Raw genomic sequence first — 26,704 nt, forward strand, 5'->3', positions numbered from 1 at the left:
TTTTACATGCAATAATTGCTAGTGGCTGTTATGGCTGCTAGCAATAAACAGTGTGTTCTCCTGGCGGGAACAGCTTCCCCTGTCCCGCCCCCCCACAATGGCTCCACGGGAGGGATTTCCCTTGTCAACACGGTCCGTGTTGATGGGGGAATCAAGCGACTTTCTTTCCTGCGACCCATGGTTGCAGGAAAGAAAATTGCTCTGTCTATGGTTGGCCTTAGTCTTAGGCTATGACTAAGGCCTGTAAGGGCAGAAACACGTCAACATCTTTTTGTGTATTGGATTCTTTTTGTCCACAGTGGGTTTGCAACAAAGAACATTTATTAAACATTGAACACATGGATGTCGACCCTTTTCTATTTGATTAAATGTTGTCGCCAGTCATATACAGTACTGCCATATAAAACTGTAGGATTGGGTGTGTCACAAGTGTACATGTATTACTTTACTCTCAACAGCAGAAAACTGGTTTCAGATATATGCTTGCTTGATGCTTTGGCATCATGCCCCGCTGTATACAGTTCAGTTAGGCCTGCAGGAGGAATGTGCACATCCAACAGGCATCCATCCCAATGGCCAAACCGAAGGAGCATGCAGCAGGCTGACAACATTACCGCCAATTGTGGGACAGCAGCTTAGTGTTGTCAGCCTGCCACAGGAAGTGCTGTTACTGGCAGGATCTCCAGGTTTTAAACTGCAACAGCTTCACAGAAAATGATTTGTTTGGGAATACTGTATAGAGTGAAGCATGCTACCAGAAACGTAGATTTGGGGATTTTACATGCACTTGTTTAGCTAGGGTTCACCTTAAAATGTCTGTGCTTCTCTCATTCAGGTTGGAGTTCTCCTTTAGCACACATTATCCTTGATATAACAGATACATTTCAGAAGCCGGGGTTGTCACGTACCATTGTAGACTTGCTCGGAAAACCTCAGCGACAGCTGCTGTTTTATTTTGCGCACCTCTCGGTCCATGGTAAACGTCTCAATGTCTAAGTGAGCCTGATACAGTATGGTTCCAGCCGGCGTCTCGTAGATACCTAGACATTTTTTTTTTTTCAGGGATGGGGAGGGAGGAGAGAGAAAAAAAAAAAAAGAGAGAGAATTAGAGAAGGATACATGAAGCCGAAATTGCTGTCAAATGACACTATTAATGAGCCCTGTGACAGCAGAACTGCAGTCCGACTTCATTCACTCTCAGCTTGCCGCAAAGTGTTATGTGTCATTACTCCCCTGCTGGGGGCAAAGACAGACCACTTCGCACCTTGTGGTGAAAATGTGTAGATTCCCCTTTTTTGAAGAGGCTGAAATGACAGGTTTCACGAACTGATCGCTTCACCGTCTCGAGCCCACTGGACTCCCGCAGGAAGGCTGTAATTAAAGCCCAAGAGCAGGAGAGGAGGCATAGGGAAGAAGGGCCTTAAATAACAGTTCTCTTTGTACCCCCTCCATGCCTCCCCTCCCTTGCAATCCCCCTACTTCACTCTCACTTTCGCCCAAGCATAAGCGCTTTTCGGAAATAATACTATTTAAAACAGGAGTGATTGGAAGCCTTGGAGGCTCACGTTGTGACTGAGAGCTATAGAACAGGCAACAAAGCTTAGACAGATCTCTCCTAAGGATCGCTGCTCATTTAGATAAGTGTCCATGCACTTGGAAAGGAGCCTGCCGAGGTGACAGGTTTATTCTCTGGCTGTCAGAAAAACTATGTTGGACACAAAAAGCCCCCCACCCTCAACTTGCTTGACGCGGTATGCCAAGCCAACGATGGCTGGAAACTGGAGCCAGAAAAGAGATTTGATACAGCAGATGTGGATGCCTCTTCCAACCACTGAAATGTGTTTAGTTTAAAGGAAACTTGTCATGGAGTTAATGGGGAGGGTGCCGAACTCCTTTTTGAAAATGCTAGTTGACTGGTTGTCTTTGGCTCACTGGCACCAAACAAGCATGCTCAGATAAAGTCAGAGTGCAGTCAACTAACATCTTCCAGACAGACCAGCAGTGGCTACTTGACAGCTTTTCTTTAACCACTTCAGCTCCAGAAGGTTTACCCCCCCCCCCCTTCCTGACAAGGCCATTTTTTGCTATACGGCACTGCATGACTTTAACAGACAATTGCGCGGTTGTGCGACACTGCACCCAAATAAAACTTTTTTTCCCACAAATAGAGCTTTCTTTTGGTGGCATTTGATCTGCGGTTTTTATTTTTTGCTAAACGAATAAAAAAAGACCGAAAATTTTGAAAAAAAAAAAAATAGTTTTTCTTTGTTTTTGTTATAAAATTTTGTAAATAAGTACGTTTTCTCCTTACCTGATTGGCACTGATAAGCTGCACTGATAAGGCAGCACCGATGAGGTGGTACCAATGAGATGGCACCAACGATGGGCACTGATAGGCGGCACTGATGGGCACTCATAGGTGGCACTGATGGGCACTGAAAGGCTGCACTGATGGGTACTTATGGGTGGCACTGATCGACGGCACTGAAAGGCGCACTGATGGCTGGCACTGGCTTTCACTGATAGGCATCACTGGTACTGGCAGGCATTTTTCAATGGCACCGATTGGCATCTGCCTGGGCACTAATTGGCATTTCCCTGGTGGTCTAGGGTGGCATACCTGGGGGTCCAGTGTGGTGGTCATCCCTGGTGTCATCCTGGTGGTCCTGGGTGGGTATCCGAGGGGGGGCTGTGCTGATAAAAAAATCAGCACAGACCCCCCTGTCACAAGAGCAGCCGATCGGCTCTCCTCTACTTCCATCTGTCAGACGCTAATGAGGAAAAGCCAATCAATCAACGGCTCTTCCTGTTTACATCGTGATCAGCTTGTGATTGGACACGGCTGATCATGTGGAAAAGAGTCTCTGTCAGAGACTCTTTACCTAGATCGCAGTTGTGGTGTGTCAGACCCCCCTGGGGGGCGCAGCGGCTTGATATCCTGTCAACCACTTTGCCAACGTCATTTTGCTATATGGCGGGCGGACATTTAAGTTGTTAAAAAATCTAATTTCTTCATAAATTTAGGCAAATATGTTTTCTGCTACATGTTTTTGGTCAAAAAAAAAATCCCATTAAGTGTATATTGATTGGTTTGCGCAAAAAGTTATAGGGGTTGATTTACTAAAGGCAAATAGAATGTGCAGTTGCTCCAGAGCTTAGTAAATGATGTAAAGCTTCCCTTTGCAAAGAATACCCCATCACATGCAAGGAAAATGTAAAAAACAGCATTTTTGCTTGCTTTGATTGGATGATGGAAGTCAGCAGAGCTTCTGCTCATTTACTAAACTCTGGAGCAACAGCTCCTGCAGAGTGTAACTGCACTTTGCAAACTGCACAGTCTATTTGCCTTTAGAATATCAACCCCATAGGTGTCTACAAACTATGGGATATTTTTTACTAGTCATGGCGGCGATCAGTGACTTATAGTGGGACTGCGATATTGCGACAGACAAATCAGACACTATCTGACACTTTTGACACCTTTTTGGGGACCAGTGACACCAATACAGTGATCAGAGCTAAAAATATGCACTGTCATATCAGCATTTGGTGCAGGTGATGAACTTTCAAATGCAGCTTTGATTGCAACCACTCCAAGTATCTCTTGAATATTGAATGTTCCTCAAACTCAGCAGCATCATATCATGGCTAATTAATGGCATAAAAACTCTAAAGCCTCGTACACACGATCGGATTGTTGGCAGACAAAGCGCCAGACTTTTGTCTGAAGGGTGTGTGCCATGAACTTGTCTTGCATACAAACGGCACACAACTGTCAGCCAACAAACACGAACGTAGTGATGTACTACGTGGAATTTCAGCTCTTGAACACCACCCTTTGGGCACCTTCTGTTAATGTCGTGTTTGACGAGCATTGATTCCGAGCATGCGTGTTTGTACTTTTGGACTTTTTTGTGACGGACTTGTGTACAGACGATACGAAAATTTACTAGCCTGCCATCCAACATTTGTTGGCGGAAAGTTGGTCAAAAATTGTCTGATGGAATGTACTAAGGTATCTAACGTATCAAGAATAAAAAGGCAGAGCTATAAAGAAAACCAAACATTAAAAATTAAAGCAAAGAAAGAGAACAAATGGGACACTGATAACCAGTTTAAACTGACAGGCTTTATTTTCACAGCCGCCAAACAGACCCTGGCTAGTAACTGGAAAATCGAGTGTTTCGACTATAGCACAAGTCAAATCTCAAATGATGTGGTATTTGATTACCGAAAGACTGGCAGAGGTTATCTGATGTGGGGAGGAGCCGCGAGAGCTGCCGAGGGACCCCAGAAGACGGTGTTCGGGGCCACTCTGTGCAAAACGAGCTCCACAGTGGAGGGAAGTATGATATGTTTGTTATTTAAAAAAAAAAAAAAAAAAAAAAAACCCGAACCTTTAGTGTCACTTTAAACAAAGAAGGATCAGAGAAAGATCAGGTCCCTTTCCCTGCCAGGACTGTGCTGTATGGCAGAGCTTTGTTAATCTCAGGGCTGGATGAACAGAAATACAAATCCTTTTGTCAAATAAAGCAGCTCTCGTATATGTAATCAAACTACGCATCTAGCTTTTTTGCCTGGAATTCAGCTCTAGTGCTGGGCATACATTATACAATTTTCTTATTAATTTCCTTTAGATTTACCTTCAACTATGTAGTGAAGGGGCCTGCCTGATTACATACACATTGAAAGTGTTTAGGTTTGACCTCATATTATTATATGGTTATTATATGATTTTGGTAAATCTACAAGAAAATTGTATAATGTATGGCCAGCCTTAGTAAGCATTGACAGCTCCTGTACACCTCTGCTGACAAGCACTGTCCCCATCCCATCTCAGATCCATATCCTGTATACCTCTGCTGAAAGCACTGTCCCCATCCCATCTCAGATCCATATCCTGTACACCTCTGCTGAAAGCACTGTCCCCATCCCATCTCAGATCCATATCCTGTACACCTCTGCTGAAAGCACTGTCCCCATCCCATCTCAGGTCCATATCCTGTACACCTCTGCTGACAAGCACTGTCCTCATCCCATCTCAGGTCCATATCCTGTACACCTCTGCTGACAAGCACTGTCCCCATCCCATCTCAGGTCCATATTCTGTACACCTCTACTGAAAGCACTGTCCCCATCCCATCTCAGATCCATATCCTGTACACCTCTGCTGAAAGCACTGTCCCCATCCCATCTCAGGTCCATATCCTGTACACCTCTGCTGACAAGCACTGTCCCCATCCCATCTCAGGTCCATATCCTGTACACCTCTGCTGAAAGCACTGTCCCCATCCCATCTCAGGTCCATATCCTGTACACCTCTGCTGACAAGCACTGTCCTCATCCCATCTCAGGTCCATATCCTGTACACCTCTGCTGACAAGCACTGTCCCCATCCCATCTCAGGTCCATATCCTGTACACCTCTGCTGACAAGCACTGTCCCCATCCCATCTCAGGTCCATATCCTGTACACCTCTGCTGACAAGCACTGTCCCCATCCCATCTCAGGTCCATATCCTGTACACCTCTGCTGAAAGCACTGTCCCCATCCCATCTCAGGTCCATATCCTGTACACCTCTGCTGACAAGCACTGTCCCCATCCCATCTCAGGTCCATATCCTGTACACCTCTGCTGACAAGCACTGTCCCCATCCCATCTCAGGTCCATATCCTGTACACCTCTGCTGACAAGCACTGTCCCCATCCCATCTCAGGTCCATATTCTGTACACCTCTGCTGACAAGCACTGTCCCTATCCCATCTCAGGTCCATATTCTGTACACCTCTGCTGACAAGCACTGTCCCCATCCCATCTCAGGTCCATATCCTGTACACCTCTGCTGAAAGCACTGTCCCCATCCCATCTCAGGTCCATATCCTGTACACCTCTGCTGACAAGCACTGTCCCCATCCCATCTCAGGTCCATATCCTGTACACCTCTGCTGACAAGCACTGTCCCCATCCCATCTCAGGTCCATATCCTGTACACCTCTGCTGACAAGCACTGTCCCCATCCCATCTCAGGTCCATATTCTGTACACCTCTGCTGACAAGCACTGTCCCTATCCCATCTCAGGTCCATATTCTGTACACCTCTGCTGACAAGCACTGTCCCCATCCCATCTCAGGTCCATATCCTGTACACCTCTGCTGAAAGCACTGTCCCCATCCCATCTCAGGTCCATATCCTGTACACCTCTGCTGACAAGCACTGTCCCCATCCCATCTCAGGTCCATATCCTGTACACCTCTGCTGAAAGCACTGTCCCCATCCCATCTCAGGTCCATATCCTGTACACCTCTGCTGACAAGCACTGTCCTCATCCCATCTCAGGTCCATATCCTGTACACCTCTGCTGACAAGCACTGTCCCCATCCCATCTCAGGTCCATATCCTGTACACCTCTGCTGACAAGCACTGTCCCCATCCCATCTCAGGTCCATATCCTGTACACCTCTGCTGAAAGCACTGTCCCCATCCCATCTCAGGTCCATATCCTGTACACCTCTGCTGACAAGCACTGTCCCCATCCCATCTCAGGTCCATATCCTGTACACCTCTGCTGACAAGCACTGTCCCCATCCCATCTCAGGTCCATATCCTGTACACCTCTGCTGACAAGCACTGTCCCCATCCCATCTCAGGTCCATATTCTGTACACCTCTGCTGACAAGCACTGTCCCTATCCCATCTCAGGTCCATATTCTGTACACCTCTGCTGACAAGCACTGTCCCCATCCCATCTCAGGTCCATATCCTGTACACCTCTGCTGACAAGCACTGTCCCCATCCCATCTCAGATCCATATCCTGTACACCTCTGCTGAAAGCACTGTCCCCATCCCATCTCAGGTCCATATCCTGTACACCTCTGCTGAAAGCACTGTCCCCATCCCATCTCAGGTCCATATCCTGTACACCTCTGCTGACAAGCACTGTCCCCATCCCATCTCAGGTCCATATCCTGTACACCTCTGCTGAAAGCACTGTCCCCATCCCATCTCAGGTCCATATCCTGTACACCTCTGCTGACAAGCACTGTCCTCATCCCATCTCAGGTCCATATCCTGTACACCTCTGCTGACAAGCACTGTCCCCATCCCATCTCAGGTCCATATCCTGTACACCTCTGCTGACAAGCACTGTCCCCATCCCATCTCAGGTCCATATCCTGTACACCTCTGCTGACAAGCACTGTCCCCATCCCATCTCAGGTCCATATCCTGTACACCTCTGCTGACAAGCACTGTCCCCATCCCATCTCAGGTCCATATCCTGTACACCTCTGCTGACAAGCACTGTCCCCATCCCATCTCAGGTCCATATCCTGTACACCTCTGCTGACAAGCACTGTCCCCATCCCATCTCAGGTCCATATTCTGTACACCTCTACTGAAAGCACTGTCCCCATCCCATCTCAGGTCCATATTCTGTACACCTCTACTGAAAGCACTGTCCCCATCCCATCTCAGGTCCATATTCTGTACACCTCTGCTGACAAGCACTGTCCCCATCCCATCTCAGGTCCATATTCTGTACACCTCTGCTGACAAGCACTGTCCCTATCCCATCTCAGGTCCATATTCTGTACACCTCTGCTGACAAGCACTGTCCCTATCCCATCTCAGGTCCATATCCAGGCCCAATTTTCCTGCGTCCGTATCTTAGCAGAACTACTCAGCGACAGCAAGATGTCCGTTCATTTCACAACTCTTTACTCTCCAGCGGAGAATTCTATTTGCCGCTGACCCAGGTGACATCTTGAAAGCGTATTAAAGATTGTTGTTGTCACAAGAGATTTCCTGCCAAGTCAGCCGCAAAACTGGCGACTGGGGTGAGGAGGTTAAAACCTTCCTATTTTAGTGTGTCTACAAATTTACTCTCAATAGACTCTGCCCAAGTCCAACGTTCTGATAAACGTCCAGGAAAACAGACCTCGTCTACTCCCGTCCCGTATACACGATCCATGTCCAGACATTAACAGGCCGCAGGAAGGCATAGGAACATAGGAAGCAACAATCGCTCAAACCTAAGGCGTGATGGGGCCCCAGAACAAATGCTATACGGGGCCCCTCCCTCCCTCTGTCTGTCGAAGCATTACAACAAAAGCCATTTAGTGATACAAAATACAGATTTTTTTTAAACAGTTGTATAGAGAGGGTTCCAAAGATAAATCAATTTTAAATTGATTTAAGTATGTTTGCTTAAAGCCATCAATACTTGAATAAATCATTGTGTGGTCAAACAGCTCGGCCCCCATAGCAGTTACATGGGGGGTTACGTGTTATATTTACAACCGTGCTTACATTACCATCCAATGGAAATTCATTTCACATTATGTATTTTTTACAATGAGGTTTTTCTTTTGACATATAAACTATATTACCAAAAGTATTGGGACACCTGCCTTTAAAAACACACACACACACGTGAACTTTCACCACTTAAGCCCCGGACCATTTTGCTGGCCAAATACCAGAGCACTTTTTGCGATTCAGCACTGCGTCGCTTTAGCTGACAATTGCGCGGTCGTGCGACGTGGCTCCCAAACTAAATTGATGTCCTTTTTTCCTACAAATGGAGCTTTCTTTTGGTGGGATTTGATCACCTCTGTAGTTTTTATTTTTTGCGCTATAAACAAAAAAATAGCGACAATTTTGAAAAAGACGCATTATTTTTTACTTTTTGCTATAATAAATATCCTCAAAAAATATATAAAAAAAAAAAACATTTTTTTCCTCAGTTTAGGCCGATACGTATTGTTCTACATATTTTTGGTAAAAAAAAAAAAAAATAAAAAAAAAATCGCAATAAACGTTTATTGATTGGTTTGCACAAAAGTTATAGCATCTACAAAATAGGGATAGTTTTATGGCATTTTTTTTTTACTAGTAATGGTGGTGATCAGCGATTTTTATCGTGACTGCGACATTATGGCGGACACGTCGGACAATTTTGGGCACGATTTTGGGACCATTCACATTTATACAGCGATCAGTGCGATTAAAAATGCATTGATTACTGTGTAAATGTGACAGGCAGTGAAGGGGTTAACCACTAGGTGGCGCTGTAGGGGTTAAGTGTGTCCTAGGGAGTGATTCTAACTTTGTGTGTGGGGGGGGGGGGCTATGTGTGAGATGACACTGATCACCGCTCCCGATTACGGTCACGGAGCTCCCGGCGCGCCAGCAAGCCGCCTCTTAAAGGGCAACGTACAGGTACGTTAATCTGCCTGTACGTGCCATTCTGCTGCAGTATATGTGCGTGAGGCAGTCGGGAAGAGGTTAATGTCATCCCTGTCTTAGTCCGTAGGGTTAAATATTGAGTTGGCCCACCCTTTGCAGCTATAACAGCTTCAACTCTTCTGGGAAGGCTGTCCACATGGTTTAGTAGCATGTCTATGGGAATGTTTGACCATTCATCCAGAAGCACATTTGTGAGATCAGGCACTGATGTGAATGAGAAGGCCTGGCTTGCAGCCTCCGCTCTAATTGATCCCAAAGGTGTTCTATCGGGTTGAGGTCAGGACTCTGTGCAGGCCAGTCAAGTTCCTCCACCCCAAACTCGCTCATCCATGTCTTTATGGACCTTGCTTTGTGCACTGGTGTGCAGTCATGTTGGAACAGGAAGAGGTCATCCCCAAACTGTTCCCACAAAGTTGGGAGCATGAAATTGTCCAAAACATCCTGGTATGCTGATGCCTTAAGAGTTCCCTTCACTGGAACTAAAGGGCCAAGCCCCACCCCTGAAAAACAACCCCACACCATAATCCCCCCTCCACCAAATGATTTGGACCAGTGCACAAAGCAAGGTCCATAAAGACATGGATGAGCGAGTTTGGGGTGGAGGAACTTGACTGGCCTGCACAGAGTCCTGACCTCAACCCGATAGAACACATTTGGGATGAACTAAAGTGGAGACTGCGAGCCAGGTCTTCTCATCCAACATCAGTGCCTGACCTCACAAATGGGCTTCTGGAAGAATGGTCCAACATTCCCATAGACACACTCCTAAACCTTGTGGACAGCCTTCCCAGAAGAGTTGAAGCTGTTATAGCTGCAAAGGGTGGGCCAACACAATATTGAACCCTACGGACTAAGGCTGGGGTGCCATTACAGTTCATGCGTGTATAAAGGCAGGTGTCCCAATACTTTTGGTAATATAGTGAATAACACATAGGGGTTGATTTGCTAAAACTTCACTTTTAGTAAATCAACCCAATTGTGTTCACATTTTTTGGGGGAAGGTTCCGGGGAAGGTTACAGGGAGGGTTGGTGTGGGGGCTGTAGGAAGATTTAGGTTTACAGAAGGGGTTAGTTTAAAAGTTACACGGAAGGTTAGGGTTACACAGAGAGGAATGACAGGAGGATTAGTGTTACAGGGAAAGTACTGTGAGGGTTAATGTGAAGGTTACATGGAGGGTTAGTGTGAAGATTACTGTTGAGGTTAAGTTTAGTGCAGGGGTCACAAGGACAGTAAATCCGAGTACGCATGTACCAAAAGTTGGCTAGTTCATCAGAAATAGGTCGACTTTTGGTACATGTGTACTCCTCTCCGTTCAACAGGAGCGGTCTAACAACCGCCTTCCGTCAAATGGTCATGCTGTAAAACTGGCATTCAATACCTGAATTCTAAAGTGTTGGGGCGGGGGGGTTCTCGCTGTCAGAATAAAATAATGGGGCAGGGGAGGTCCCTGGATCCATATTGCTTGTGTGGATCTGTCAGTATTTTTTACATTTAATCTGCCGGTTGAACAAAAAACCTCTATGTGTACCGTGCCTTTGTCTTACAGGAATGAGGAGTGTTGGTGTTAGTGGGAGGAATAGTGTTAAGGTTAAAGGAAGGGTTATTTTTAGGATTACAAGGAGGGACAGTGTTCGGGCCCTTTCACACAGTGCAGCTCTGCTCCATTTAGCAGGGGTCCCCTGCTGAATTGGAGCTGAACGGATGTCAGTTTTTTTACATCCCTGCCCATTCAGTAAGTGTTCACATTTGTACAGTTGATGGGGCAGACTCATCATTGCTCTTTGGGCAGCCAGATGTACACAAACTTGTGTCCATTTGCAGGGAAGGACAGTGTCAGGGTTTGTCAGTGTTGCAGGGAAGGACAGTGTCAGGGTTGCAGGGAAGGACAGTGTCAGGGTTGCAGGGAAGGACAGTGTCAGGGTTGCAGGGAAGGACAGTGTCAGGGTTGCAGGGAAGGACAGTGTCAGGGTTGCAGGGAAGGACAGTGTCAGGGTTGCAGGGAAGGACAGTGTCAGGGTTGGAGGGAAGGACAGTGTCAGGGTTGGAGGGAAGGACAGTGTCAGGGTTGGAGGGAAGGACAGTGTCAGGGTTGGAGGGAAGGACAGTGTCAGGGCTGGAGGGAAGGACAGTGTCAGGGCTGGAGGGAAGGACAGTGTCAGGGTTGGAGGTAAGGACAGTGTCAGGGTTGGAGGTAAGGACAGTGTCAGGGTTGGAGGTAAGGACAGTGTCAGGGTTGGAGGTAAGGACAGTGTCAGGGTTGGAGGTAAGGACAGTGTCAGGGTTGGAGGTAAGGACAGTGTCAGGGTTGGAGGTAAGGACAGTGTCAGGGTTGGAGGTAAGGACAGTGTCAGGGTTGGAGGTAAGGACAGTGTCAGGGTTGGAGGTAAGGACAGTGTCAGGGTTGGAGGTAAGGACAGTGTCAGGGTTGGAGGTAAGGACAGTGTCAGGGTTGGAGGTAAGGACAGTGTCAGGGTTGGAGGTAAGGACAGTGTCAGGGTTGGAGGTAAGGACAGTGTCAGGGTTGGAGGTAAGGACAGTGTCAGGGTTGGAGGTAAGGACAGTGTCAGGGTTGGAGGTAAGGACAGTGTCAGGGTTGAGGGTAAGGACAGTGTCAGGGTTGAGGGTAAGGACAGTGTCAGGGTTGAGGGTAAGGACAGTGTCAGGGTTGGAGGTAAGGACAGTGTCAGGGTTGAGGGTAAGGACAGTGTCAGGGTTGGAGGTAAGGACAGTGTCAGGGTTGGAGGTAAGGACAGTGTCAGGGTTGGAGGTAAGGACAGTGTCAGGGTTGGAGGTAAGGACAGTGTCAGGGGTGGAGGTAAGGACAGTGTCAGGGGTGGAGGTAAGGACAGTGTCGGGGGTGGAGGTAAGGACAGTGTCGGGGGTGGAGGTAAGGACAGTGTCAGGGTTGGAGGTAAGGACAGTGTCAGGGTTGGAGGTAAGGACAGTGTCAGGGTTGGAGGCAAGGACAGTGTCAGGGTTGGAGGCAAGGACAGTGTCAGGGTTGGAGGCAAGGACAGTGTCAGGGTTGGAGGCAAGGACAGTGTCAGGGTTGGAGGTAAGGACAGTGTCAGGGTTGGAGGTAAGGACAGTGTCAGGGTTGGAGGTAAGGACAGTGTCAGGGTTGGAGGTAAGGACAGTGTCAGGGTTGGAGGTAAGGACAGTGTCAGGGTTGGAGGTAAGGACAGTGTCAGGGTTGGAGGTAAGGACAGTGTCAGGGTTGGTGGTAAGGACAGTGTCAGGGTTGGAGGTAAGGACAGTGTCAGGGTTGGAGGTAAGGACAGTGTCAGGGTTGGAGGTAAGGACAGTGTCAGGGTTGAGGGTAAGGACAGTGTCAGGGTTGAGGGTAAGGACAGTGTCAGGGTTGAGGGTAAGGACAGTGTCAGGGTTGGAGGTAAGGACAGTGTCAGGGTTGAGGGTAAGGACAGTGTCAGGGTTGGAGGTAAGGACAGTGTCAGGGTTGAGGGTAAGGACAGTGTCAGGGTTGGAGGTAAGGACAGTGTCAGGGTTGGAGGTAAGGACAGTGTCAGGGGTGGAGGTAAGGACAGTGTCAGGGGTGGAGGTAAGGACAGTGTCAGGGGTGGAGGTAAGGACAGTGTCAGGGTTGGAGGTAAGGACAGTGTCAGGGTTGGAGGGAAGGACAGTGTCAGGGTTGGAGGTAAGGACAGTGTCAGGGTTGGAGGTAAGGACAGTGTCAGGGTTGGAGGTAAGGACAGTGTCAGGGTTGGAGGTAAGGACAGTGTCAGGGTTGGTGGTAAGGACAGTGTCAGGGTTGGTGGTAAGGACAGTGTCAGGGTTGAGGGTAAGGACAGTGTCAGGGTTGGAGGTAAGGACGCTGTCAGGTTTGAGGGTAAGGACAGTGTTAGAGTTATCTAGTGTGAAGGGGCCTAAGAGCAGGGTAACACATTTTGTGCTGGAAGCTCTGAAATCTGGTCTCACAGCACTAGAATCTAACACACCAGTAAAGATAAAGGTTCTTCCCTTTCCCACTAGGTATTAAAGAAATGATTTATTGCTGTCTGTCCTATGGTAAGACATTTTCCTTCCTGTTGTCACCTATCCCTACTCCCTCCATTGGTTGGGGTGCTGCCTACACAATGTACTTTGTGGGGATGCAATGTCAGAGATCAGGGAGATGTAGTAAAATGCCTCTTTCCCCCAACCAATGAAATTCTCTCCCTGACTTCGATAAATGATGCCTGGCTGCTATTGCCAAGAAGCCTTTCTTTGCCTGGCCTCCCAGGGAATCATTTATGGCGTTGCTTTACATTTCCCTGACACGGGTGGCATAGTATAACAAGGCGAGGCAGCAGTGGATTCTGGGAAAAGTGATTAAGTTATCACAACAACATGAAAAAATAATATCTGTGTTATTTGTCAACATTTTTTCTTTTCCATATATAAGTTTCTTTTCAGGCTCACAGCGGTCTGCGGAGAAAAGGGGGGGGGGACGTATTTTTATATTTTCAATGCTGTGACAGCTGTCTGCGGTGAGAAAGCAGCAGGCTGTATATGCCGACAGAACCATGGCGAAGACGGGAGACAGATATCTCCCACACAGCCGCCATTAGAAGATCTCTATTATCATGGCCTGCCTTGTTCTTCCATGGAGGGTGAGGAGCTATGGAGGAACGTGACATGTAGTATGTGCATTAAAGGGAACCTGCATACAGAGAATACATAGGCTGCTGCCTGTCATGCTGATCCAGTGGCTTCAATGTTTTCTAAGGGCTTGTTTACACCTGTAGTGGGGTGAGTAGTTGTACACCCCAATCTGTACAGGCAAGTACATCCATGTGCATGAGCCCTTAATACAGGAAGTGTGTTGGGACTACAGAACACCCCCCCCATAACTATTTGAGATAACACTGCAGAGAGCACTGGAGCCTACAAGCTTACTGGATTTCTGGCAGGTCAACTATTATTTTTTGTACAGGCAGTACCAGCACCAAAAGCAATTAGATAAGTTAAGGGGCCACACCACCACCACACAACACAGTGCTGTGGGCTTTCAGGGACTTTAACAGGCATCCAAGAGGGGACATATCACCTCCGAGCCATCTGTCAATTCCACCTCGGATCACTTTTCAGAGGGGCAGTAGTGATGATCCCAAGTGTAAATGAGCCCTTAGACACATATTTATTACTAATATTAATTGATCCATCACATAAGGTGTTTTTTTCTTCCCATGCATTAATAACTTAAATATTTCCGGGAAAGGTCCACCCTTTTTTTTTTTTTTTTTTAAGGTCAGGTCCTCTAAATATATTGATCAGCCATATTATGACCATGGAGGTGGTCTTCCTTTTGCAGCCAAAACAGCCCTGACCGATAGAGGCATGGACTCCACTAGACCTCTGAAGGTACGCTGTGATATCTGGCACCAAGCAGTCAACTGATACAAAGACAGAGCTGTGCCGCTCAAGGTGGGAATGATTGCTGAGAGCCAATGGTTCAAGAAAGGTTGACCGCACTCCCAGGTATGAAGCAGTGATAATTACTTTATTGAAGATAAAAATCCATCAAGATACATCATAAGACCTCTATGCAGGCATGGCAAGATTAACGCATTTCACAAATCAAGGTTCGCTTAGTCATAATCGGGAGCAGATCTTTGAAGTCCTGTAAGTTTTGAGGTGGGGCTCTTTATGGATCGAACTTGTTTTGCCAGCACATCCAAGAGTTGCTCAACTGGACTGAGATCTGGAGAGTCCGGAGGCCAAGTCAACACCTTGAACTCGTTGTGTTCCTCAAACCATTCTTAAAGCATTTCTGAGCAAATTTTTTTTTTTTAATAAATTTTTAACTTGATAAACGAGCGAGGTCTTGCAGTACTGTAGGGTCAAGTCCCATTTTAGTCAATGAGAGCTGTCTTAATTAGCACTACTGAAGTCGCGCCGACTTTAGAAAAGTTTCCTGCACTACTTCAAGGCGACTTCTATCGGAGTTGTGCCCATAGCTTTTAAGGAGGGTTTGTGAAAAAAAAAAACGCTTATGCTCAAAGAAGCTCAAAAAAGCTTGAAGAAGCTCAATAAAAACGTGCACAAGAGCACAAAAATAGTACAAGCTTCTTCAAGCTAAAATCAAAGCTCAAATGCCTGTAAAAGCAGATTTTTTTATTTTTGAGCTGCAGTGTGCATGAGCCCTAAGTCGGAGCCTCATCTTACTTAATGTGATTTGGACTTGACATTACAAGAAGATTACCCAGGCATTCCCTGAAGTTGCCTCAAAGTCACATTGCTATAATCTTTTTATATGGACCACAGACTGAAGGACTTATGTATAAATGGTTGTGGAACGAATCATCGGAGTTTCCATTATTTCTTATGGGGAAATTCGTTTTGATATACAAGTGCTTTGGATTACAAGCATGTTTCCGGAAAGGAATTATGCTCGCAATCCAAGGCTTTATTGCAATTCTGAAATCTGAATACAGAAAACTCTACTGGAAATTATCTATCTATGGCCTTGATCGCCTTGAGCCGCCACAGTCATACTGCAGCAGGTTGGCTCGGCTGCGCAAATTGCAGTATGTGTACGTCGGGCTCGTAGACTGCGATTTGTGGACGGGGTGCGCAGATCCCACTGGCCAGCGGGGGGAGCCAATCAGCCTGTCCGCCGGACTCAATGTCTGCCGGCCACCCGCGATCTTTCCGCACAGTGACAGAACGGGGATCGGCCTGTGTAAACAAGGCAAACCTCTGTTCTGACAGGGGAGAGCACACAGATCCTGTCTTTCTGCTATGCAGGAAGACGGATCTGTGTGTTGTCCCAGTGAGCCCTTCCCCCATACAGTTAGAACACACAGTGAGGGAACACAGTTAACCCCTTGATCGCCCCTGATGTTAACCCCTTCCCTGCCAGTGTCATTAGTACAGTAACAATGCATATTTTTAGCACTGATTACTGTAATGTCTGGTTCCCAAAAAAGTGTCAAAAATGTGTGTCTGATCTGTCCGCCGCAATGTCGCAGTCCTGCTAAAAAAATCACAGATTAAATAATAAAAATGCCATAAATCTATCCCCTATTTTGTAGACGCGGTAACTTTTGCGCAAACCAATCAATATACGCTTATTGGGATTTTTTTGACCAAAAATTTGTAGCAGAATACAAATTGGCCTAAACTGATGAATAAATTCGTTTTTTTTTACGGTTTAAATTTTTTTTCAAAATAGTTTTTTTTTGTTTATATAAAAATATGATAAAAACCGCAGAGGTGATCAAATACCACCAAAAGAAAGCTCTATTTGTGGGGAAAAAAGGGATTTTGATTGGGTACAGCCTTGCACGACGTGCGATTGTCAGTTAAAGTGACGCAGTGGCGTATCGCTAAAAATGGCCTGGTCAGAAAGTGGGTAAATCCTTCCGAGGCTGAAGTGGTTAATATTGGCCACGTGTATTAATCCAATCTTTTGACGAGACGACCGCTTGATGCCCTGATCAAATCTGTCATTGATCGATAATTTTTCACTAGCATTTCTATGGTACTCATTTTACGGGATCTTATCAATGAGAAAAGCGTTCAGGTCATTTTCAAACTGATCATGTGGTGTATTGCGCAAACAGTTCCTAAACAATCACTTTTTAAGACTCTGATTTACTTTTTCCACTACCTTTTTCTATTTGAAAATGAATGCAAGGATGGAAGGAATTTACTGTCTGTTCGGATTGGATTATCCATCCTATGAAAAAACGCTGCATGTATGGCCAGATTACGGGGCTTACCCAGAATCCTTCCCTAACTGATTAGAGAAGGAAAAAAAAAAAAAAAAAAAAAAAAAAAAAACTTTTCAGAAACTTCCAACTAACACGTTAAAACGAAATCACCATTTCTTGTCTTTTCCATACAGGGTTCATTAAAAAGATAAAGAAACCGAAGACAAAAAGAAAAGGGACAATTAAATCAGAAAGAAAAAAAAAAAAAAAACCCTTCTTTTGTTCTTTTGGCGAAATTAAAAGCCCGAGCATTCCGCACTTCTTCCCTCCCACAGATTTAATTTACTTCACTTAATTATCCCTCCTTCAGTGCAAAAACCATAATTTGATAATGAGGTTGTGAAAAGACATAATATGCATCAAATCTATTGCAATTTCAGCTGCCCTTGTGTTCCTAGAAGACGGTCTATTGTTAGGGGAGCGGTAGCGAGCTCCATGAGACACGCTGTCACACAAATGCTGGTGAAACTAGCGGCACGCACACACCTGTGAGAGCGCCTTCTTCCCTCCTGCCCTGTTGGTACCTGTGGCTTGCGTTAACCCCTCTGCTGCCATGGTGCAGCAACTAGCCTTGTATAAAGAATAAGCAAACTAACATGAATAGAGGGAATTTAAGCCTTATTTAATAAAGCCGATGCAGAAACAACTAAATCATATCCTTGTGGTATATTCTATGCCTCCACATTAGACAGGTTACAGCGTACACAAGGAAAATGTAATAACCAAGTGCAGTTTTCCTTTGGAGTGAATGCTTCAGTGTCCAAATGTATGGTGGCATACATATTAATTGATGTATTACAGGTATTTACATAGCGCCTTTTCATCACACATGTATTTTGCGATTTTACACATACATTAATTATTTTGTGGAAGAAAGATGATTAATGCGCTACCTGAAAAGAAAAACAAAAGCTGCTACAAACCCCTGTTGAAGGTCTGTTGATCGAAACGCGTAGGGCGGTTTCTATACCCTGTACACTGCCTTTTTTTAACTGTGATCACTTTTATGTATAGCGTTTTTTTAGTAAATAAATTACCCGGATTTACACCATGTGGAGGCATCCCTTTTCTTTTCCATATACTTTCGGGAACTGAGAAAACATCTTCAACCTTGGAACCAGGTTTTGATCCATTTCCCGTGTATCCAGAGGTGACATCCAGGCCTCATAGAGGCACCATCTGCCCTCAACCACTACACTCACTTGCCCAGGGTGGCACACAGCTCGATTGATTCTATGCTTACGGCAGTAGAATCCAACAGTTCCGGTAAGCATACCCCATCCTTTCATGAGTTTGATGACATCTGAACTGAGATTTGGGAAGCTGAAGAGACTGTTACACCGTTTATTTATCCATTGCAGATCATCATGTTTTCTTTGACTACACGTCACTATTGGGACACTAGTCTATGATTGCAGAGACATTCTGTTCTTATGACACATGTGTTTTTTAGCGTTACAATTTATTGAACATTAATTATTTTGTACTCACTTTTATTAAAATATTTTGGTGCTCTGGTGGGGGGAGGGGCTCCCATGCAGGATCAATGGAGATGGGCGGGATCCGGGATTGCACACTGTCTGCAGGCAGCATCACACAGTGACATACAGTCACTGCTTCACTCTGTGTTTACGCTGCGCTGCAGTGAAGATAGAGGGAGGAGGTGGGTGGAGCCAACACTCTCACTCAGTTCGGGGACGGAGAAGGAAGAAGGCTCTGCTCTGAATGCTGGGGCTTTCTTCCACCTTAGCAGTGGCTCCGACATGACTGATGTCACTGGTTGCTAGACGCCAGGCGGAACAGGTGCTAGCAACCAGTGCAGGGAACACTAGAGGCCAAGCCACGCACGGCTCCACCCACCTCCTCCCTCTTCTCCGGGCTCCAGCGCGGCATAATGACAATAGATTCTCTCTCTCTCTGCGCTGATGATACTGATGAGAGAGACTCGGGACTGGACTAAAGTCAATTGCCCCCGTCCCCTGGATTCGCCCTTGAGACTGTGCATACATTGTCTCTGCTCACCTGGAGCACCACTGACTCATCTATTCCTATGATATTTTCTTTTTCCTGATATAATGAAGGGGTACAGGTACCAACTCAACAAAGACGTGGGCAAAGTATAGACAGAGTTGTACAAAAGCTAGCTACAGTGCCTTGAAAAAGTATTCATAGCCCTTGAAATTTTCCACGTTTTGTCATGTTACAACCAAAAAACCTAAATGTATTTTATTGGGATTCTATGTGATAGACCAACACAAAGTGGCACATAATTGTGAAGTCGAAGGAAAATGATAAATGGTTTTCAAATTTTTTTTACAAATAAACATCTAAGTGTGGCGTGCATTTGTATTCAGCCCCCTTTACTCTGATACCCCTAACTAAAATCTAGTGGAACCAATTGCCTTCAGAAATCACCTAATTAGTAAATAGAGTCCACCTGTGTTTAATTTAATCTCAGTATAAATACAGCTGTTCTGTGAAGCCCTCGGGGGTTTGTTAGAGAACCTTAGTGAACAAACAGCATCATGAAGGCCAAGGGACACACCAGACAGGTCAGGAATAAAGTTGTGGAGAAGTTTTAAGCAGGGTTAGGGTTAAAAAAATATCCCAAGCTTTGAACATCTCACAGAGCACTGTTCAATCCATCATCCTAAAATGGAAAGAGTATGGCACAACTAAAAACCTACCAAGACATGACCATCCACCTAAACTGACAGGCCGGGCAAAGAGAGCATTAATCAGAGAAGCAGCCAAGAGGCCCATGGTAACTCTGGAGGAGCTGCAGAGATCCACAGCTCAGGTGGAAGAATCTGTCCACAGGACAACTATTATGCCGCGTACACACGGTCGGACTTTTCGTCTACAAAAGTCCAACGGACACCGACGGACTAAAGCTGGCTGGTAATCCGATCGTGTGTGGGCTTCTCCAGACTTTCAGCAGACTTTTTCAGCCTCAAATCCGACGGACTTTAGATTTGAAACATGCTTCAAATCTTTACGTCGTAACTACGACGGACCCCGAAATCCACTCGTCTGTGTGCTAGTCCGACGGACAAAAACCCATGCTAGGGCAGCTATTGGCTACTGGCTATCAACTTCCTTATTTTAGTCCGGTGTACGTCATCACGTACGAATCCGTCTGACTTTTGTGTGGTCGTGTGTAGGCAAGTCCGTTCGTTAGAAAGTCTGCTGCAAGTCCGCCGAAAGTCCGCAGGAAGTCTGTCGGACAGGCTGTCGGACTTTTGTAGACGAAAAGTCCGACCGTGTGTACGCGGCATTAGTCGTGTTCTCCACAAATCTGGCCTTTATGGAAGAGTGGTAAGAAGAAAGCCATTGTTGAAAGAAAGCCATAAGAAGTCCTGTTTGCAGTTTGCGAGAAGCCATGTGGGGGACGGAGCAAACATGTAGAAGAAGGTGTTCTGGTCAGATGAGACCAAAATTGAACTTTTTTGGCCTAAAAGCAAAACGCTATGTGTGGCGGAAAACTAACACTGCACATCACCCTCAACACACCATCCCCACCGTGAAACATGGTGGTGACAGCATCATGTTGTGGGGATGCTTTTTTCAGCAGGGACAGGGAAGCTGGTCAGAGTTGATGGGAAGATGGATGGAGCCAAATACAGGGCAATCTTAGACCCCTTTCACACTGGGGCATTTTTCAGGCACTTTAGCGTTAAAAAAAGCACCTGTAAAGCGCCTGAAATAAGCCTCATCTGCAATCCCAATGTGAAAGCCTGAGTGCTTTCACACTGGGTCGCTGCGCTGGCAGGGCATCAAAAAAAGCACTGCAAGCAGCTTCTTTGCAGTGCTTTCGTGTTTTTGCCACCGGGCTGGGTGCGCCGATGGCCCGAGCCCTTTCACACTGCCAGCGCCCAAAAAACACCTGAAAAACGCCCCAGTGTGAAAGGGCTTCTAAGCTGCGCTTTACCAGCCTTTTTCGGGCGCTGGCTGTGTGAAAGGGCTCGGGCTTTCACATTGGGATTGCAGATGAGGCTTCTTTCAGGCGCTTTACAGGCACTTTTTTTAACGCTAGAGCGCCTGAAAAACGCATTAAAAACGCCTCAGTGTGAAAGGGGTCTTAATCTTGACTGGGCCATTCTAACACATGAATATGCTTTGATCTAAACCATTCCATTGTAGCTCTGGCTGTATGTTTAGGGTTGTTGTCCTGCTGGAAGGTGAACCTCCGCCCCAGTCTCACGTCTTTTGCAGACTCCAACAGGTTTTCTTCTAAGATTGCCCTGTATTTGAATGTATCTGTATTTGGCAGCAGCTGTCACAATGCCCAATCAGTGTTCAGAAGACAATTTTTGATCTAGCTCCCTTGACAAAAGTCAAAGGAGTAACCGTTTCGGTAGGCCCCCACGTGTTAGAATTTTGTCAGATACCTCTGAATCGGCTACGATTCCAAGGGTACCTGCACACGGTACTGATGTCTGAAGATCAGTGCTCTTGGCAGAAATTTCTTGCATTTATTTGGCGCATAACACTCCATGCTCAGAATACAAAGGTTCAGCAGGGAGCTGGTTGAACAAAAAAAAAAGACTAATCTGTATGGGCTGCTTTACACAGTTTTAGTAAATCGATTGTACAATCAATAGTGGTGTGTATGGACAAAGTTTAGATTTAGTGGAACTCAAGTTAGTCTAAATGCAGGTCTTTCTTGTTACTTACCACGTGATTTCATCCCGATGTAACGGTTCTCAACAATGTCAATACGCCCAACGCCATGCTTTCCCCTGCAAATACACCAAGAAGAGAGTCACTCACTGAGATCCATTTATCCTGGAGAAGAGTGGATTTATTTACGTTATCACATAGGCTAGCCAGAGGGAGTTTGGTGAAAGTATATATATATATAATTATATATATTGTTGGGTCCGGTGTCTCTCATCTTCCTCTTGACAATACTCCACAGATTCTCTATGGGGTTTAGGTCAGGCGAGTTTGCTGGCCAATTAAGCACAGTGATAGCACGATCATTAAACCAGGTATTGGTACTTTTGGCAGTGTGGGCAGGTGCCATGTCCTACTGGAAAATAAAATCAACATCTCCATAAAGCTGGTCAGCAGAGGGAAGCATGAAGTGCTCTAGAATTTCCTGGTAAAGGGCTGCGCTGACTTTAGACTTGATAAAACACAGTGGACCAAAACCAGCAGATGACATGGCTCACCAAATCATCACTGACTGTGGAAAAGTTTGCATTTAATTTGGAAATCCAGGTCCCAGAGCCTGGAGGAAGAGTGGAGAGACACAGAATCCAACCTGCATGAGGTCCAGTGTGAAGTTTCCACAATCAGTGATGATTTTACATGGACATACTTTTCAGTAAGCCAACATTTCCGTATTAAAAATCCTTTTTTTTATTGGTCCTATGTAATATAAACATTTTCGGAGATACTGAATTTTGGGTTTTCACTAGCTGTAAGCCATAATTAATCAAAATTAAAAGAAAGAAATGCTTGAAATATATCACTCTGTGTGTAACACATCTATATAAACTATATGAGATTCACTTTTTGAATCAAATTACTGGAATAAATTAACTTTTTGATGATATTCTAATTTCATGAGATGCACCTGTACTAATATATATATATATATATATATATATATATATATATATATATATATATATATTTATTTATTTATTATATACGCACAGTATTTTACCAGCCCTACATTTTCTCTTGTGCCATGTGAATGCCATCAGCCCATTCTTGGGAGGAGCTGAGATTAGAGCAGAGTCACGCTACTAGAATCACAAGTGATTGGTAATCAAGCGATCAATTGCTACACAAGTGGAACAAATGGCTCCCTATGGTGCAAACTACACAAGTAGCATGTATAGCAATTAATCTCTTATGATCAAACAATGATCCAATTGAGTGTGAGTGGGTGCTAGTGCATACTACTTGTTTAGCTTACACCATAGGGAGCCATTTGTTCCATATCTGCAACAAATGATTGTCCGTTTTTTTTTTTTGTTTGTTTTTGCATGCTAGTCTTCATATTGAAAATGAATAGGTTACATAAGTACGAAAATTCTCATACGACAGAATAGTAATTCCGAAGTGATGTAATGTATTGTATTGTATTATCGTACTGATTAAATGAAAAACGTACGATCTGGTATCGTATGGGAAAAATTTTCGTGTTTGTTACTTCAGAAAATTTCAGACAAAAGCTGTGTACCAACGATCGGATTATCGTACGATCGCGTTAAAAGCAGTATTTTTTGTATGATATTCTGATCGTGTGTATGGGGCTTTATTGAACTTCCTACATGTGCAAGAGTGCTCAGTCTAATTACATAGATTGTGGATGAGTTAACACTACTATTTATGTTATTGCATGAAAGTTTTTACCTAAACATGTTCAATTTACATAAAGGTTTTCCCATTCATCTTTTTTTTTTTTTGGTCTTTTCAGGTTTCCCTAAGCTTAGTGGTTGATTACTCCTGCCTGTTTCTGGAAGAAGCTTCCAGAAAATAGAGTGGGAAGGTCAACCACTGAGCTATGAATATTTGTCAGACCTCAGCCAATCCCTGGGAAGGGGCATCCAGAAGGTGGCTGGGTAGATAAATGTTTAGGAGGCCTGCTTAGAGAGTTCTTGTCCTGGGGGCTGTTGCCCCTGGGATGCAGCCTATGTAGCTAAGAGCTGATGTTAGACCTCAGCATGTGCTTGGCTGAGGACCTGAAGAAATCTGGGTGTCGAGAGCAGGAGAATTATCATTTTATCATTGCATGCCATTGCTGAGCCTATCATCTACTAGGACCTCCAGGTCCTTTTCCATATATCCCCTCTTTTTTGAGTCCTGGTATAAATCCAAAAAAGACATTCCCTAGACTAATGCCGAATGTTGGGAGACATCAGGAGGTTCAATAAAAACCGGCCAACATTTGTCCCATGTGAATGTCAGCCGAGCCGAATTGGCCATTGGCTGAGAGTGCTGACCGGAGTGTTCTGGTGGGGAGGGCCGCCCCCCTGTCAGAACACAACAGCTCAGCAGGGGAGATTGCTGTACTAACATAGGACAGTTAGTACAGCGGCTCCAACCGGAGCAGTCAGTATTTTTTCGGTCAATCCGTAGGGTTAAACAAAAAAAAAAAATATTAGTGTGTACCCGGCTTAAAGGCTAAGTTCACTTTTTTTTTCTAGATTCCAGCTCCCCTATGCACCAATATAGCATTCATGTACTTTTTTTGCAAAATATCAAAGCTTTCCATAAAATATACATCCATGATTCCAAACATATCTATTGCCTCTGCCTTACATCCCAGACTATAGGTCATGACACAGGAAGGAGTTGACCAGCTGACCTCATTAGCACACCCCCTGCATCATCCACCCTCACACTCCCAGCTGCATGTTTTTTAAATGAAATGCAATCAATCAGTAATCACCCATCTCACTAAATACACAATATACAATCAGATTGCATAGTGTATGGCCATCTTTATACAAGTACATAGGAGGGAGTAGACAGAAACACTCAGCTGTCAAGCCCCATTTACATCTCTGCATAGCAGGAACTCGCATTCCCACATGCGTTTTTTTTTTTTTCTTTTTAGCGAGGTGGGGAGGCGTTTTGGAGCATTTTCACTCAACACACATAGGGCAACCCATCCACCTGAATGTGCTGCCATACGACACAGTAATCGCCCCAAAGAAGCTTCAGAACTTTTTTTAGAGCAGAGCTTGGTGCGTTTTTTTACTGCAATTTTTAGTGCAGCGTATTTCTAAAATGCAAGGAAATTTGTTCAAAAATTCACTATTGTATGACTTGAATTTGGTCCGATTCATGCTAAAAGTGCCAAAACTGAAGCCGTGGTTGCTCCTGTTAAGTGGAAAATTGTCGGCTGAACAGTGCCTGCATCCATTTAAATGCAGGCAGTGTTCAGGTATTCTGAAAGCCGCTGGTACCAGCTGTCAGAGTACAATAGCTGTCAGGGAAGATTACTCCATGCTGTCACAGGATCACCTATGTTGCACCTGAAAGTGTGTTTTTTGGTTAGAAGTTGGGCAACAAAGCAGACAGCCAAAAGACATGCTGGGATTTGTGGTTCCTCTGCAGTTGATCTTGTCCCTGCCTTGACCGAGCTCACTATAACAGCTAGGAGTCACTGTACTTTTGTCCACAAGGGGGCGCCCATGACCAAACCACCACGTTCTGAATCAATCTGATGGAAAGCAATTAAAAAACAAAGTCATAACGCTAATGTATTTATCCCAGCATTTCCAGTAAACAATACAACAAGACAATGTCTGCTCTTATTAAGCATTCTATTGTTCATTTATGTCATTATGCCTCACAGGCAGTAGATTGCTGCTCTGCATGAGAATAGCCATAATTGTCCCCCCCCCCAGCTAGATGTACTTTTAATGCGCCATTGAAGGTACGCAGGCTCATAAAGGGCTAAATGGCCACTGGACTGTGTGCTGGGGGGGCGGAAGGAACATTCCAGAGAAAAGTGCAGAAAAATAATAGCAAAATGGCCTACGTGGTAACATGAGGAGGGCCAGGACACGGGGTTCTAAAGCTGGCCATACATGTGCAAATCCTATCAGAGCATCTCAACTTCCACCTCCTACTTGTAGTTGAGCTGCATTTTTGCTGCCCCCCAACTTCTCCCCCTAAGCTGCAAAGGCGGCCATAAAGGGGTATACACATGCCCACAGTTGCAATGCTTTGCAATCTGGTGCGGAAAAACAATCCCCACTGTCACATTCGGTGGGTAGTATTATTTTCAGTGTGGCATATTATTTTCCTAATGTAATAAGGTGGGGACGGGTAGAATCTGGCCTGGTTTACCAGACTTGTCCCCGGTTGATGACAGGGCTCTCTTTATGTCCTACTGCCTTTCTGATTTGAATAGGGCATCTGCTTGGCCTGGTGCTGGAAGGTGGCATCTCCCAGGGTGTGCCAGAAAGACACTTTTTGGCTGCACCACCCCCAGTGGCGGCTGGTGCTCAAAATTTTTGAAGGGGGCGAAAAACTGAAAAATTCTGAAAAAAAACCCACATCAATTGCAGCCTCACTGTGCCATCAAACCCAGCCACTGTGCCCATCAAAGGCAGCCACTGTGTCCATCAAACCCAGCCACTGTGCCCATCAAAGGCAGCCACTGTGTCCATCAAAGGCAGCCACTGTGTCCATCAAAGGCAGCCACTGTGTCCATCAAACCCAGCCACTGTGCCCATCAAAGGCAATCACTGTGCCCATCAAAGGCCGCCACTGTGCCCATCAATTGCCGCCACTGTACCATCAAACGCAGCCACTGTGACCATCAAACGCAGCCACTGTGCCCATCAAATGCTGCCACTGTGCCATCAAATGTTGCCACTGCGCCCCATCAATTACAGCTACTGTGCCCATCATATGCAGCCACTGTGCCCATCTTATGCAGCCACTGTGCCCATCTTATGCAGCCACTGTGCCCATCTTATGCAGCCACTGTGCAGCATCAAATGCAGCCACTGTGCAGCATCATATGCAGCCTCACTGTGTCCCAACATATGCAGCCTCACTGTGTCCCAACATATGCAGCCTCACTGTGTCCCAACATATGCAGCCTCACTGTGTCCCAACATATGCAGCCTCACTGTGTCCCAACATATGCAGCCTCACTGTGTCCCAACATATGCAGCCTCACTGTGTCCCAACATATGCAGCCTCACTGTGTTGCATCTAATGCAGCCTCACTGTGCCCCATCAAATGCAGCCACACTGT

The 26,704-nt window shown here is 45.5% G+C and overlaps 1 protein-coding gene across 2 annotated transcripts in view; it reads right to left on the reverse strand.

Annotated features, from left to right (window-relative positions):
• Window positions 1–26,704, reverse strand: part of ASS1 (argininosuccinate synthase 1) — a 155,364-nt gene that overhangs the window by 23,715 nt on the left and 104,945 nt on the right. For both annotated transcript variants that reach the window (XM_073600484.1, XM_073600483.1), the window contains 2 exons: window positions 21,643–21,707; window positions 909–1,040 (listed from right to left, as the gene is read on the reverse strand). In XM_073600484.1, the coding sequence (XP_073456585.1) occupies window positions 909–1,040; window positions 21,643–21,707 (197 nt within the window). The remainder of the gene's footprint in view (window positions 1–908; window positions 1,041–21,642; window positions 21,708–26,704) is intronic.

The sequence above is a fragment of the Aquarana catesbeiana genome, linkage group LG09, assembly GCF_042186555.1.
Source record: "Aquarana catesbeiana isolate 2022-GZ linkage group LG09, ASM4218655v1, whole genome shotgun sequence".
NCBI lineage: Eukaryota > Metazoa > Chordata > Amphibia > Anura > Ranidae > Aquarana > Aquarana catesbeiana.